Below are 14,329 nucleotides of genomic sequence, written 5' to 3' on the forward strand. Positions count from 1 at the left end.
ACTTCCCGGCAAAATTTCAAGGCACGTGAGCTCTCCGCAGCCAATCAGAGTCAAGAAGGCGGATAATGGCGGCCGTTCTGCCGCCATGCGTTTCGAGAACAAGGGCATTGGCTCGCGCATCTTGAACAGAAAAAGATTCACACAGAAGCCTTGCACACATGTTGCTAGTACACGAAAATTAGAAGCCGAAGGGTGTGTTGAAAACAAGAACTGAAAGAGGAAAATAATCTGCAAACAAAAATGCATGCGATGTTGCGTTCCATTGGCGCCTGCAGAGAAAGTCGTGTGCTCATCGAGTGCATAGCAGACGACAACCGGGATGGCGTTTCCCGCTCGAGCATAATTGGAATCTTAGCGCTGACGCCCGCTGTTGCAATCGGACCACTGGCACGAGTTGTTGCAACTGGGTAGCAAGCCCCAAGGGTAGCGTTGGCCTGGCGGCCTGGGGCACAACTGGAAGCATCCGAAGGTCCTGGCAAAGCATGAGTCGACTGCTAACAGAACAACTAGTTTATTCTAGCATCGCAAAAGAGCGGCCGGTCAGGTCGACCGAAGTGGAGAGACGGGAGAGCACGCTTCTCGACGGAAGAATTCGGAGCCTCTCTCTTGGCGTCCGGGGGCAGCTGCTTTTATACTCTCGGAGTCGAGGGCAAGAAGGAAGGTCACGGGACGAGGCCACGTGACGGCGGGGCACGGACAAGCTGAGATACATGTTGAGACGAGTGTAGTGACGCATCAGCCGGGCCGGCGCCGGTCAGACCTCCTCGCTCCACACTTGGGGAGCTCCTCTCCCCGGCTGCCGCGCTTTGACAAGCGTGGGCACCAACATGCACACACACAAACACACGCACACACGAATACACGTGGCATCGAAACATGCCTGGACGCGCTTGGTGGGGAGGCGTTGCGGCAGCTCCGAACGGGCCAAAATGTCCGCCGCTTTGAACGAAGCCCCGGCGTCCGTTGCATCCGCGCTGGCTATACCGCGCGTCGTAGGCGAAACGTAACAGCATCAATAAACTGTTGCCTCGGCAGCACGCCTGACTTTATTTCTTCTCACGAAATTTTGGCCTGCCAAGCACACGGAAGAACGTGGCACTCGTGAAGGAAGGGATTCCCATTTAATTGGGGGGTATACCAGCACACATGGCTGCGCTGAAACTTTGATAGATGCCAGTATACGGAACACTGTTCCTGTTGAGGCTGACTAAGTAGAACATGGGCTCCCATATTTAATATGTCACATTAAACATCAAGGTGCTCAAATATACAGAATGCCGTTCACCGATCCATTTTTTTTTAAATTTTGTGACACACCGTTTTGCTTACGCAAGTGAAAAGCATTTGAAAAAATGGTCAGCATATGGCTGGAACCCGACGGAAACAAGACTAATAATGCTTGAACGGCCACCACCGTGGCACAGTTTAACATTCAAATATGCCTATTTGAAGCAACATGCATTCGACAACGGCTTTGCCCATTGCAGATAAAGTCAATGTGAATGGGGCAATAGGGAAAAAGAGCACTCTTGTTGCATGAAGACAGAGAAAAAGAGGCAAACACACAAACAAAACGAAGCACGCAAGTGTGTTTTTCGGTCGCGGTCCCTCACACAAGCACTTGTCCTTGAGCTTACCTTCACCAGAGTTTTTTTTTGTTTCACACCACACTACAGCCACTACTGGCTCCAGGCTAAATTACTCAACCCTTAGCCTCAACGACAGGAACCCTTCACTTTACACATTTTTTTTTTTGCTCGTGCTCTTCGCTTGCATTGCAGTTGAAAAAAAAAGTGCCGTGAATGGCCTCCAGGACGGCCTCACTACGTTGTTTAGGCAGCCTTGATTTGGTCTTTGATAGCACTTAGTCGTGCGAACTTTAGGACGTCGCACGTGCCGTCGAAGTCATCCATCTCAACGTTGAACGCTGCAATCCCGGAGTAGTTCTTGGGCAGTATGTCAAGTCTTGACTTAGCCTGCATGGAACGGCACGTGGTTGAAATGATTGGAAGAGAAATATGCCTATTTGACGAATTCTCGCTGAATAATCAATACTAGCTGAGCACACGGCCGGTTCTTAAGGCACTCCTACTCTGATCGCAACGTTCAGAGCGTGGTTTAGGCTAGTGCCAGAGAAGGCGTGAAAAAGGTTCAAGTTTACGCAGCTTATCATTGCAATATATGAGACCAGAAGCAGGAAAGCTTTGGCACTTTCCAGATTTCACAAAATATACCAGATGATCTAATGGGGCAGTCGCCGTGGTAGGTACCGTGAGAGGAACTGAAGTTGTAGTAACCACGTGACCCGAAATTGTGTAAGGTCTCAGAGCTGGGCTAGTAGGTTTGCATCCATCATGAATAAAGCAGCGCAGAAGGGAGAAGAACAAATATGGTAGTAGTCTGTCCGTGGCTTTTCGCGCGACTTTTCACATTATGGTCCTGAACTCGATCTGGGTAGCAGTCTCCTGCCTAAGGAGAGAGCTAGTGCCTCTGAATGTTCTGAGACGGATATTGGCTGCTCGGATAGAACCAGCAGAACGCATTCCGAACGCTCAAATTCGTCCTGTGAAATGCAACGCGCTTGACGAGCGCGCTACTGGGGCTCGAAATAGACGAACGAAATCGACGTTTGTCATGTGGCAGTTAACAGACATGCATGCTCGTGTTAGTTGGTTGTACATAAAGGGCGTTAAGGCTTAAAGGTACTCTAAATTATTTCCGCTCCGTTTCACAAATGTGCTTTCTACGATGGGTGACGCAGTTTTAGGGCCTGCGGCCACATCACTTGTCTGTCAAACGGCATCTCGAAAACCAGGAATGCTCCCCACTTGATATGATTTGGACCCAGTAACCACACATAATTTGGATGAAGGAAACAGAACTAATTATTTCGGATTATGCGTTTTTTTTGGCCGTTACAAAACTGCGAACCCTCACCGTTCAAGATGACGTTCACGTATTTAACGATGAATCATCATGCCGTATGAAACTGAATTGCTTTCGTAATAGCAGGAGACTGCCCAGTTCCAAAAGAAATGGAACAAGGTTGCCCGCCCATCCATCTGGCACTGACTGCTTGAATCGGATGTGGAAAGTAAATTTATTTGCGCGGAATATTTTTTTTATAACAGTACATAGTTATCGAGCCCCTTCGGCCACATATGCGACATTGCTCTGCCAATAGATCCTTACTGAGGATGTGTTGCCAACACATCCTTACTGAGGGTGTGATTACTGAGGTTCACCGCACGATGCTCGCATCGGCGGGCACGTAAATTGAACCTGAACAATTTAAGCAGATTGAAGTAGATTTAGGGTACAGGGCTCTAGGAGCAGAACAGCAGCGTGAAAATAGGCGAAAGGAAGCAGTGCTTCTGAACGGCTTTAGTCTTCCTAACGTTTATTCAGCTGCTTTATTATTGCTAATCTAAACATGCAACACTTATGCTTTAAAATTAACCATAAACTTTCACATAGCGTCCTGAAGTGCCACACTTGTGGGTTGTGCAGTGCACGATTCACAACTCTAAGGCGTGGAAGCAGCGTTGCGAATTTCACGACAAGGCACCAGGATGATTCGGCTGCTTGAATATTTTTGCTTCTGAGCACGAGGGTCACCGGTTCGATACCCGCAAGCGGCCGCGCATGATTTAAGGCGTGAGAGCTAGGGTTGTGTGAAAGTTCAGCAGATTGTATGTTTTTTTCTCTGAGTGGGCAGGATATGACGAGTTAACTACGACATGCGTGAAATTTAATCTTACAATGTCGTGACGTGTTGACAGAAGGCTAGAAAATCGAGCCTAGAAATGTTAGAAAAGGTCCTGTGATGTCTGACACACAGCAATATGCGCCTTTCCTCAATATCAAGTTAGTATTGTTAATATATTGTTGAGAAAAGGTTCCTATATAAAAAGATGAGTGTGGAGCGGTAATGCGTAATAAGGCTTTGTAGTATAGCAGCTCCTTTTATTCAGGAATCACCGCAAGAGCTTCTGCCACGTCTCTGTTTGCTGAGGGACATTGCAGTCGATAAGGTACTAGTTTTCCATTTTACCGAAACGATGAAAGGAATAGAAAATGCGAAATATTGACGAAAAGTTTTTTACTGACTGATGCGTTAAGTTTATTATCCTTAGGCCTTAAGCCTAATAACTGAAGCTTTAATAGCTGGGGATTTAAGGTTAAGTCACGACGAACTACAATTTGCTAAGTACATGAAAAACGCAGAAATACCACACCAAACAAGAGCTGCTAAATTAAATATCATGTATCCTACCGGCTCTATGAATGAAAATCTTGATTTAGTTCTGCACCATTTATCAAAGAACTGGTGAAACTTGGTAAGTTCATTAAATATTTACAAATGCACAGTACAACAAAACCTGCTACCTCAGTTATATAACTGAATTTGTTAGATATTCTTAAGCGAACATCTTATGGTATATTAGTTTGTTCACATATTAATAGAAATTGATACAAGACGCTTACGCAAAAATTTTCAGTATATCCTGGTATGATATAACTGGAATACTTGAAAGCAAAGTATAATATATCTGTTTTCTCTGCTTTAAAAGTCTCAATGACTGAACCTTATGAAATTAAGATTTCTTTATATTGCTGGGTGCGACGGTTTCAAAAATGGCGTCCAGCTTTTCTCAAGTTTTGTTATTTTTATACATGATTAAATGGAAACTGCAGGGCGAGATTAAAGATCTGGTTCCTGCTGCTGTTATATTTAAAATAATCCTTTATATTCAGCGAACACCGTAAAACTCGGCTCATTGGATGCCGAAAAGCACTGTTTTTCCGTGACAACGCATTCAAATAGGTGTTCTTGCCATGACGCGCCACAGAGGGGTCCTAAACCTCCTTTCGGCCTCGGCGAAAAAATAAAGGCCGCCCATAGCGTTCGCGGCACCGAGCATCTCAACCAAATTTGGTTGTCGTGTGCGGCCCACGGAGCTAGCAAGTGGAGTGCGAAGCTACCTTTTCCCGGATCACTGTCTTTTCGACATAAGCCTTCTCCTCCCTTTTTTTCAGGCTACCTCTTGTTACTCTAGGCTCACAGGCAATACAATGTTCAATAGAATCACAGGCAACGCAAATATTCCCTTTGGCGGCTGCTATTGGCCATAGGATGACATCAATCACGAAGGGCGCTTGGACCGGTGCACTTCTTTGTAATTTTAATGCGTATATTTGTTGACGGAGTTTGAAAAAGAGGCTTAAGAGAAAAGAAATAAGTTTCGAATTTCGGCGGGAACTGCGTACTTCCGAAAGTTCGGCTACCGTACTATCGCTTACTCTCATCTACTAAACATCGGTCGCGCCCGGCTGCGTGGGAATGAAACTTCGGCCGCAGTGCCTATCGGTGACGTAGCCGTCACGTCACCTTAATTTCTGTTTGCTTTGAAAGCTAAACTAGTCTAGAACCACGCGAAACATGATGTCAGACCAGACGTAGGCTTGCCAGCGCGCTCTCACTCCTGGCCGCTCCTGGCTAGACGTCTTGGCAGACTTCGCTTCTTGTCGAGGTATTGCGGAAGTTGCGAAAATTGGACGCCACTATTAACCTTTGGTTCAGCTGGCACAGGACAAAGCTGGTCCGCACCACATGATTCGACCAGACTGAGGCACAGGAGCCCGCTGTTGAGCGTTGTCGTGCACAGAGTTAGCTATAACAGTTGCATGTAGTGGCGTCTGCAGCCTAGCATAAGTACCACGGCCGCCGCGTGGGGTCGCGACGAGTGCCCTGGTTGAGTCGGTGCGGCTCGTTGAGGACAACGGCGTGTTCTAACTGATATCTGCGGGCGACGCGACTCGAGGTCCGAGCGCCAGCATTGACGAAAGGGTCGTCTACCATGTAGGTGTTGCCATCATGGCCGAGGCTCCTTACGTTGGGAGTCCTTTCGACGCGACTCCGTAGTGCGGCATTCATTCCTAAGCCGATGTACAGTCGCGTGCAAATGTTTAGGGTCAAAACGTGCGGCAATTCTTGTGTGTGTATTTTCTTTAATTTTCTGCCTCCTGGGCATTCGGGCTGAACTCTAGAGCGCAGGCCTACGTGCACGTGTTTGACTTATACAAACTATTAGAAAAATCCAGGCCGCTGAGCTGGCTTAGAAGAGGTTTAATTTCTTGCGGATACCGTTGTCTCCAAACTATTTCTCGCGACATTACGCGATGGCGGCATACTCATACAAGCGAACACGAAGATGAAATTTGTTCGACCATTGGAAATTATGTTAATAACTTATGTTATTGGTTTATGTTATTGATTTAACTTATTGATCATATTACAGATAAGTGGGAAAGGAAATGCGCTACTCATGTCACTCGGTGCGAGAACAGCCGCGGGTAGCTATTTGGTACACAGTTGCCCAGCAAAGGGACGAGACAACCTGAACCCAACCGCAAGCTTAGGTTGTAGGCCCTGAGCTTGGCGCGTTGCAGTCGGCAACATGGGAAGTAGTGGCGTCTGTGCGAACATCGAAAATCAAACTGGAACTGCGCGCCATGGTGACAATCCGTTCGCGTGGCGTTGTGGGGACCACCACGCTTTGCCCTAGCCTTCGCAGTTGAAATCATTTGAGAAAGAGCGGGAACACCGCAAGGGGTTCAAAGACGATCTTTGATTGCCTACAACTAAGCTTTTGCCGAATGCAATGAAGTACTTTTTTGCTGCAAAAATATATCTGAAATAGTATCTTTTACCGTAAAACGTAATTCTCAAATTCGATAAAGAATGGTTCAGAGCCCCTTTATTAGATTACTGTAATGAACACCAGTGTCTCGGAACGGAACAAAAAAAAGAAACAAAACGATACTTTTGACCGGAACAGAAACGCAAGAGAAACGTCATGTATCATTTCGTTCCGGAGCGAGACAGAAGTATTTTTTATCCGTTTCTGGTTCACGGAGCAAGTCGGCAATCGGAAAAAAAAGCAAAGTTAATCAAAGTTAGCAATAGCGCGTATCTCAGGTAGGGAATGTGCGAGCAAGTGCAGGTCGAGAGCTCTATTCAGCTCAGTCGCTCGGTGCATTACGAGATTTGCATCGCACTGAAGCTCGGGGCTTGCGCGCTGAAGAGCTTATGGTGTCATTTTCTGTGGCTGCAATGCTTTGTTACGTAAGTTTTATTGTTTCTTTCAGCTCGTAAAAGTACCTATTATAGAAACAGCGGCCTTGCATTTCGGCAAGTACACTCGATGACGCGCAGCTTCTGAGGAGATGCTCAGTGACGTCACTCAAGGCACTGAGCATGATCTTAGAATTCTTAATTCACACATTGACAAAACTACGAGGGCGAGTCATGAGACATCTGCCACTGTTTTTACTAGCCAATACAAAGTACATAAAGGTAACTCCAAATATACCTATTAGTTTACGTACTTTACACTATTTTTCCATGTAGTCCCCGCACCCCTTCAGACATGTGTCCTATGGCAGCCGTAAACTTGAGGTGCCCCTGTCGTCAGTCAGCGATGCACGCGGCCTCCTCGAAGGCTCATCGTCATGCAAGACTTCACGGGTTTTCGCGAACTGACAACACCGCCACCTCACGCTTCCGACAGTGAGACACCTTTCCCCATATATGGGCTGCATTTGCCTGCGGATTTCGATGGGCGTTAGTTCCTTGCTCCACGGAAAATTAATCACACTTTGTTGCTTGTACGCCGCGGACGTGTGAAGCACAACCGCCATCTTCGACAACTGGCAGCAGCGCCGTGCTGCAGAGCTGCCGGCCGATAAGGACGAGCTGGTCCAAGAAAGGTCAACTGCTGAGAATGGATATGCTGACTTTGCATTTAGAGCTCCAATTTGGCTAAAGATGAAGGGCGGTGGGGAAGACTTCTTAAATCGCCCTATGTGCAACACTGAGCATCCTTGCTTCGAACATTTTTGCATGCGAACCAAAATCGTTATGAAGCATTAGGGATACGTTTTTTTTCGTTCAGGAGTAGAACCGGAACGGCACATTTAATTTCAGGGCAATGAAAGTGAAACCTGAACGAAAAACTTTTCGTTCAGACACCCTGACGAGCACTCTCCATAGCTAGACAGGACTCAAGCCGCTCTACGGAACACGTCGTTAAAAGCTTATGGCGACACTCTTGTCGTTACGTTCTTGACACGCCGCGGTTACTTGAGCACTGTGCCGGTTCTGGTGTTGAGCATGCCGTTGCAAGTTCCATTACCAGAAAGTCGCGCCCATTCTGAATAAAATTTCTGAAAAAGTCTGTTCCAACTGGAAATGCTTTTCTTGACATCGATAAAAACTTATTGAGGACCCTTTTAGCTTGACGGATATTGGGTCATTGGTACAGTACCGAGCGTTATTAGAAGACAACGATGGTACATGGGCGTTCACCTTTTTCTTTATCTGCTTGGTGTCGTCGAAAAAGACCAGGGTATTTTTGTCCCAAGCTTGAACTGTTGCATCGACTTTGTTGAAGACGCCACCCGTGCGTAGTTCACACTCTCCAGCTTCGCACTTGCATACCTGAAAATGCAAGCAAGACAAAATTATATCGACTGAAATACAGGCGACCTTCGAGTAATGGAAGATTTCGTCACTATAGGGGACGTGAGTTCCCGATTAACAGTTGGCGCCGGGACCTATTGTCTTCTGGTGCTTACTGACACTGAAGCACCGTTCGTTGCTCAACCACATCGCAAGGCTGGCACCGTCCGCTTGCAGGGCGCATTGACAAAGTCATCCCCCACGTGTGCTGATCATCGCAAGGCAGAGCGGAGGGCTCCAACATGGTTATACATGATAAAAAATAGCAGGCTTTAAGTGCACTAATGGCTGCCTCTAACCCACTTGAACAGTCATGTAGTGATGGCCCTTTCAACACGAACTGTGCGCATCAAGTAATGCGACGGCATAGATCATGTCATTTGCTCTGAAGCAGTTCGTTGCCACCAACGGACGTGTTGCTCTGCATAATACGGCCTCCAGTGGCGTTGATTGCGCTTCACGGTGAAATTCGGCCCGCTATCCTGTTTACCCCCACGATAAACAGTAGGAGCCTACCGCCGGCGCGCATATGAGAAAAATTGACGCCGCATGGGGGCCATGACGTTTTCGGGGTCCCGTGACCGCTCTCTGCTGCTTGCAGTAAACGAGATCAGGCGGCGTGCTTGTAAGCAACGCCAGATCTCGGAGGTCGTGTTTAAACACAGCAGCTTTCTCCAGCATCCACTTTTGCCGCTTCATAGGACGAGTAGCACTACTAAGGGGCGGCACAGTATGCAGCCGAAGTGGTCGCGTGCTGAAAGGGCAACCCGAATAAAGGAACTTACTTCCCTGCCACACACTGCCTCGGCACACACACACTAAGCTTAAAAAGCGAATTTTGATGCATCAGTTTTGTCGCGGTCAACACTGGCGGCTGTTACTGCGTGATATTGCTGCGTGATGTTACTGCTTGATGTTCTCAGAATACTTGGGCTAAAAATACACCACGTGTAATGTACGAGAACATTTATTATGCCATTCATATTGCTTGTCACTCTTACGTACTTCTTACTAAATATTCTCTACGTTACTGTAAAGTTGTTTCTTTTGTGCCCATGTGTACTGAAAAGGAAAGATGCATGCAGGAATTTCAGTTGCTGATCCAGTTCGACCCCTGTTGCATTTACGTTCTCTCTTTCTTTCAATCCTATCTTTATGCTATGCAGATAAGGGCTCCGGAGCGCCTAAGTGAAATGCTCTCACTTTTTCACGAGTAAGCCTCCATCGTAATGATGGAAATGGGCAGAGGTTGAAGACCAACTATATCGTCAACTGCTGTAGTGACTGCAAACTTTCCGTTTCCCTTCTCGACTTTCTTTCCTCCACATTCACGAAAATGGTTGCAAACTGATCCGTATTTCCCTGCGATGTATATACAGATCGTATAATACAATAGAATAAGTACATATAGCTGGTATTAATATCGGGACGTTGCACTCACCGATGGGTAGTCCAAGGGGACACTTTTTATAGCGATGCCCACCTGGCCATCCTTGGTCCAATAACCGCGTGCGAACAGACCCAACGAGAGCATCAGATAATGTCCTTTCATGGTAAAGGATTCCAGGGAACTCATATGGCCCGCGACATCCGCCTGTAGGCACAGTGTGAAGATACAATCGCCGAGCGATGCACACATTGAAGTATTGGTCTCATGCGAACTCATAATTTTGCACTCCTTTACCCATCCTGCTATTAACAAAACGCAGATCGAACAGGAGCTTTCTGGAAGGAACACTTTGGAGGTCTGAATGGCATAATTCCATTACATAAAATGGATACATTATGTCGTTATTATTAACAAAGTGGATTAGCGAACGATTTACAGTGCTGATTTGTGATAGAAATTTGCATGGTTAATCTGAGAAATCACTGACAAAGACTCTTATGAAATCATTAAATTTTAGTTATTCAATAGATGCTTATGCCATACAATGTGTGCACACAACTGCCAGTGTTTATTTGCTTTCTGTTTCTTTTTCTTTAGTAAAGGTTCCCTGTCTATTAGTTCAAAGGACAAATATGTGTGGTTCTTAAGATTACGTTCGTCGAGTAGTCCAAATTGTAAGTCAAGAGGCCTTCGAGGTCAGCAAGGAAAAGACGGGGAGAGAAATCCCAAGAAACTTATATTGTAACAGAAGAATAGCGAGCTACTCGAACGCAAGGCGTTAGGTACAGGAGAGCAATGCGAAGCGTCGCTACACAACGTTCGTTCGGGTATTGCACGCTGGGGATTCGTCGTTCTATGAAACTGACGTGACATCACTCGATGAATCGACCCAGCAGACACGGCAGGTCGGCATCTGCTGGGAGACGAGAGCGGAAAGCCTGTCGCTTCCAGGTTACATTGGGCGTTGTCGCGCGACCGGGTCACAAAAATAGGTGGCATTTCGAACGTTGGCGTCCGACCAAGCCAAAGCGTCTTCGCTGCTCTCTTCAGCGGAATCTCCGCTAGGCGATCCCGCAACTGGACAACATGCTCCTTGTTATCAGGTCAAGTGCGTATCTTGTTCTGAATGCGTTAAACGTAGTGAGATAATGTCGGACATGGCGGCAATATAAGAACTCGTAGGGAGAGAGTCCTAATTTGATGTGGAGCATCCGGATATGCGAACAGGATATGGTTAAGGTATATCTGTGACGGCGCATTGGCTGCTATTGGCATATATTTCACAGAACATTCGTTTCTGCACCCCATTGAAACGATGTACGAGGCCATTGTACAGACTCTAAAAACAAAGAGAGCTCCGGAAACTCCCTTCGATGAGGTATCTTCTGGTCCCACATTTCACTCCCTTTTCGTGAGTAGATCGAGTACCCTTGAGAGAGAGTAGAATAATTCCCCAGACAGAGTTTTAAAACTCCACCACAAGGGAGTGCCAGTACTCTTCCGTAGAGTGCTAATACTTTCCCTATAAGGGTAATATCACTCACCCAGGCAAAGTGGTTCTACTACTCCCCACCAAGTGTTCCTACTCAAGGCGGTGGTGCCGGCGTCTGCGGTTGGCACGCTTTTCCTTACTTAGCTTGCGGTGGCTCGTCAAAAATCGTGGCGGCATGCAATGGAAGCCTAAGAATGACGCTGAAACGTAACCTCAGCAAAAAAGATTTGGCAGAAAGAGGTCGTCAACAAGTCGAAAGTGCTCGAGAACGTTACACGGCCAAGCAAAAACTTTTATTATACACGATTAAACCGGTGCTATCCGGCAGGTTCGAGTGGCCAGAGCCTGAGCGATGGGCGGCAGCCATGTTTTATTCCTTTCCTAACGGGGCAACTTGCGGCTATACAGAAGAAAATTCGGTTTCGTTCGGCATATTAATGCATCTTTAGTACCTACACATCACTTTGCCGCGTAAGGTTTTGCGGTTTTGCGACGTCGCATTATAGGCAGGTGAGCTTTTATCCAATAGCAGACGGTTGATGGCGAAAAGAGGTCGAATCGGAAAAAAAAACAATTAGTCATTTGTTCGATCAAATCATGCATATCCAAGGTGTACACGTCATATCAGATGGGGAGCTATCACGGTTTTCGTGAAGTCATGTAACAGACAGGTAAAGCGGGAGTGGTCCAAGGAAGCTTTTGACCAATCGTGGAGGGCTGATGGCAGAATTGGAATAGAAAAGTTTCGAATAGTTTTACGTTATAGAGCGCTTATTTCAGCAGCGTTCCGTGTACAGTAGACTGCCAAACTGAATAAAACGCGCGCTAAGCACGCTTCGCATAGGCTCGGAATCATGGGCTGCTAAACACACCATTTCATGCGTTCCCTCACCTGAAGTCTTAATGAACATACGATGGTTCTGGCACCGTTTGTTATATTCAGAATCTCTTGCTTGTAGCAGCAAGTGATAAAATTACATGCAGTTAGTGCGACGACTGACTGTTTCGATTGAGGTCGAGAGACGCAGCGTATTTGCCTAGTCCGTTGTCAATCGCGTTGGATAAATATTGCGATGACTTCCTGGCGATAGCATGTGATACTGCATACGGAGAATGTGCACGTAAGTTACAATGCACTTACCGTCGAGAATTTAATGTTATATCTGACGAACGACGAATGACGGTCCTGTTTGTTTTCGCGGCGACGTGAGATGGCTGACACAAGGCCTTCCTTGGATGGGCTTCTTAGCTGCTCGCTAGACGCATCACTTTGCTCGGGTGCTGTGCTGTTCCACGATGTTGTGCGCGCGCGCGGTGAGGCGACTCGGAGTGAAAAAGTAGAGCGCTGGCTCCACTTCCGATTGCACTGTGGCTGCCTGTTCTCTTTGAAGGAAAACAGGTTTGCTCTTTGCTCAGCGTGCCTCAGTGATACATCACTATGTTCGGGGCCAGCCTCCTACAGTTGAAGCAGGAACTTAGGCTACGTTATGTTCTCTATTGCCCCAATAGTAGAACGGGTATTCTACTCTCTCTCAGAAGGGCGGAGTGAAAAGAACAATTCATTTTCCTTTACCCAGGGAGCGAACAATGTACTTCAGTCCACTCGACAGTTTGAGAGAGTCAAACAATGCTTTGAAGAGTAAATCGGCCCCTTTAAAGCTGCGATACTCTCCCTAATTTTTGATGTGTATTATTTTGATGTGATATGGGTTTGTAGTTATCTAGTCGAGGGATAGTAAAGGGTTTGTCCGTGCCATTATTTTGAATTATATGTCAGGCTCCCATGGCTGAAATATCGTCGAGGGAAGCCAACCCTAGAAAGCATACGTAGTAGCGCCCCTGCCATTGCTTCTATTCTTATTGCTGGCAAAGCCACGGCATCAGCATACTGTTTAGCAAATCGACCATGTCAGAATATCTTTGTTCTCACTCTAGGAACGAGGCACACACATATTTTCTTGATGGCTGTGTATTAGTCCATGGTCTTAGTAGGTGGACTAAGAAGGTGGACTTGGTGCTCTGAATCGGTGCCCATCATTTGGTCATGTTGGTATTGACGATGCCATTGTGGTCACTATGGCATACTCTGATTGGCTCAGACCGAACCTGAGCAATATTCTTTGCCAGAGTGAGATCTATGCAAGGCCGTTGGTGTGTGGTTGGAGTCGCACAATTTGTGTGGCAGTCTAAGCCAAATCGTTGGAGCATAACCCTTATGAAAATGACTGTTGAAATGTTGTTGGCATATTGTTGACGAATTGTTGACTCAATAGCCTTTCAACAATACCTCAACAAATATTGAAACCACAGAGCAATAATTCAACAGTAAAGTTGTTGGGCAGTTTACAACAAAAAAGTCGTTGACTAAATTCTGTTGGTATATTGTTGAATAGTGTTGAGTATTATTGAGCCATTGTTGAGTAGTTTTCAACAATAAAGTCGGTGACTAAATTCTTTTGATATATCATTGAATAGTATTGAGTATTATTGAGCCATTGTTGAGTAGTTTCCAACAATAAAGTCGTTGACTAAATGCTGTTGATATATTGTTGAATAGTATTGACTATTATTGAGCCAATGTTGAGTAATTTTCAACACTAAAGTCGTTGACTAAATTCTCTTGACATATTGTTGAATAGTATTGAGTATTGAACCATTGTTGAGTAGTTTTCAACAATAAAGTCGTTTACTAAATGTTGTTAACTTATTGTTGAATAAGATTGAGTCACGAGCAATATTGAGTTTCGAAGTATATGTGAAAAACACACGAACATGCGTATGTGTGCATTTTTTGCATATATATGTTGCTTTACTGATCACTTGTCACCATTGCATATATACAGGGTGTTGTTTCACGTTACTTGAACCATAGATGTATATACACGTGTTTCAGCTAACTTTACTCAGAGTTTAAAAATATGCC

General features: G+C 45.9%; 1 protein-coding gene across 1 annotated transcript in view; it reads right to left on the minus strand.

Moving 5' to 3' along the window:
* Positions 1–1,499: 1,499 nt before the first annotated feature.
* LOC139047985 (uncharacterized) overlaps positions 1,500–14,329 on the minus strand; it is an 88,211-nt gene continuing 75,381 nt past the window's right edge. Inside the window, exons 11-13 of the mRNA XM_070522223.1 lie at positions 9,966–10,118; positions 8,372–8,503; positions 1,500–1,976 (exon numbers count right to left, since the gene is read on the minus strand). Of these exons, the coding sequence (XP_070378324.1) occupies positions 1,833–1,976; positions 8,372–8,503; positions 9,966–10,118 (429 nt within the window). The 3' untranslated portion in view covers positions 1,500–1,832. The remainder of the gene's footprint in view (positions 1,977–8,371; positions 8,504–9,965; positions 10,119–14,329) is intronic.

This window comes from Dermacentor albipictus, chromosome 7 (genome assembly GCF_038994185.2).
Source record: "Dermacentor albipictus isolate Rhodes 1998 colony chromosome 7, USDA_Dalb.pri_finalv2, whole genome shotgun sequence".
NCBI lineage: Eukaryota > Metazoa > Arthropoda > Arachnida > Ixodida > Ixodidae > Dermacentor > Dermacentor albipictus.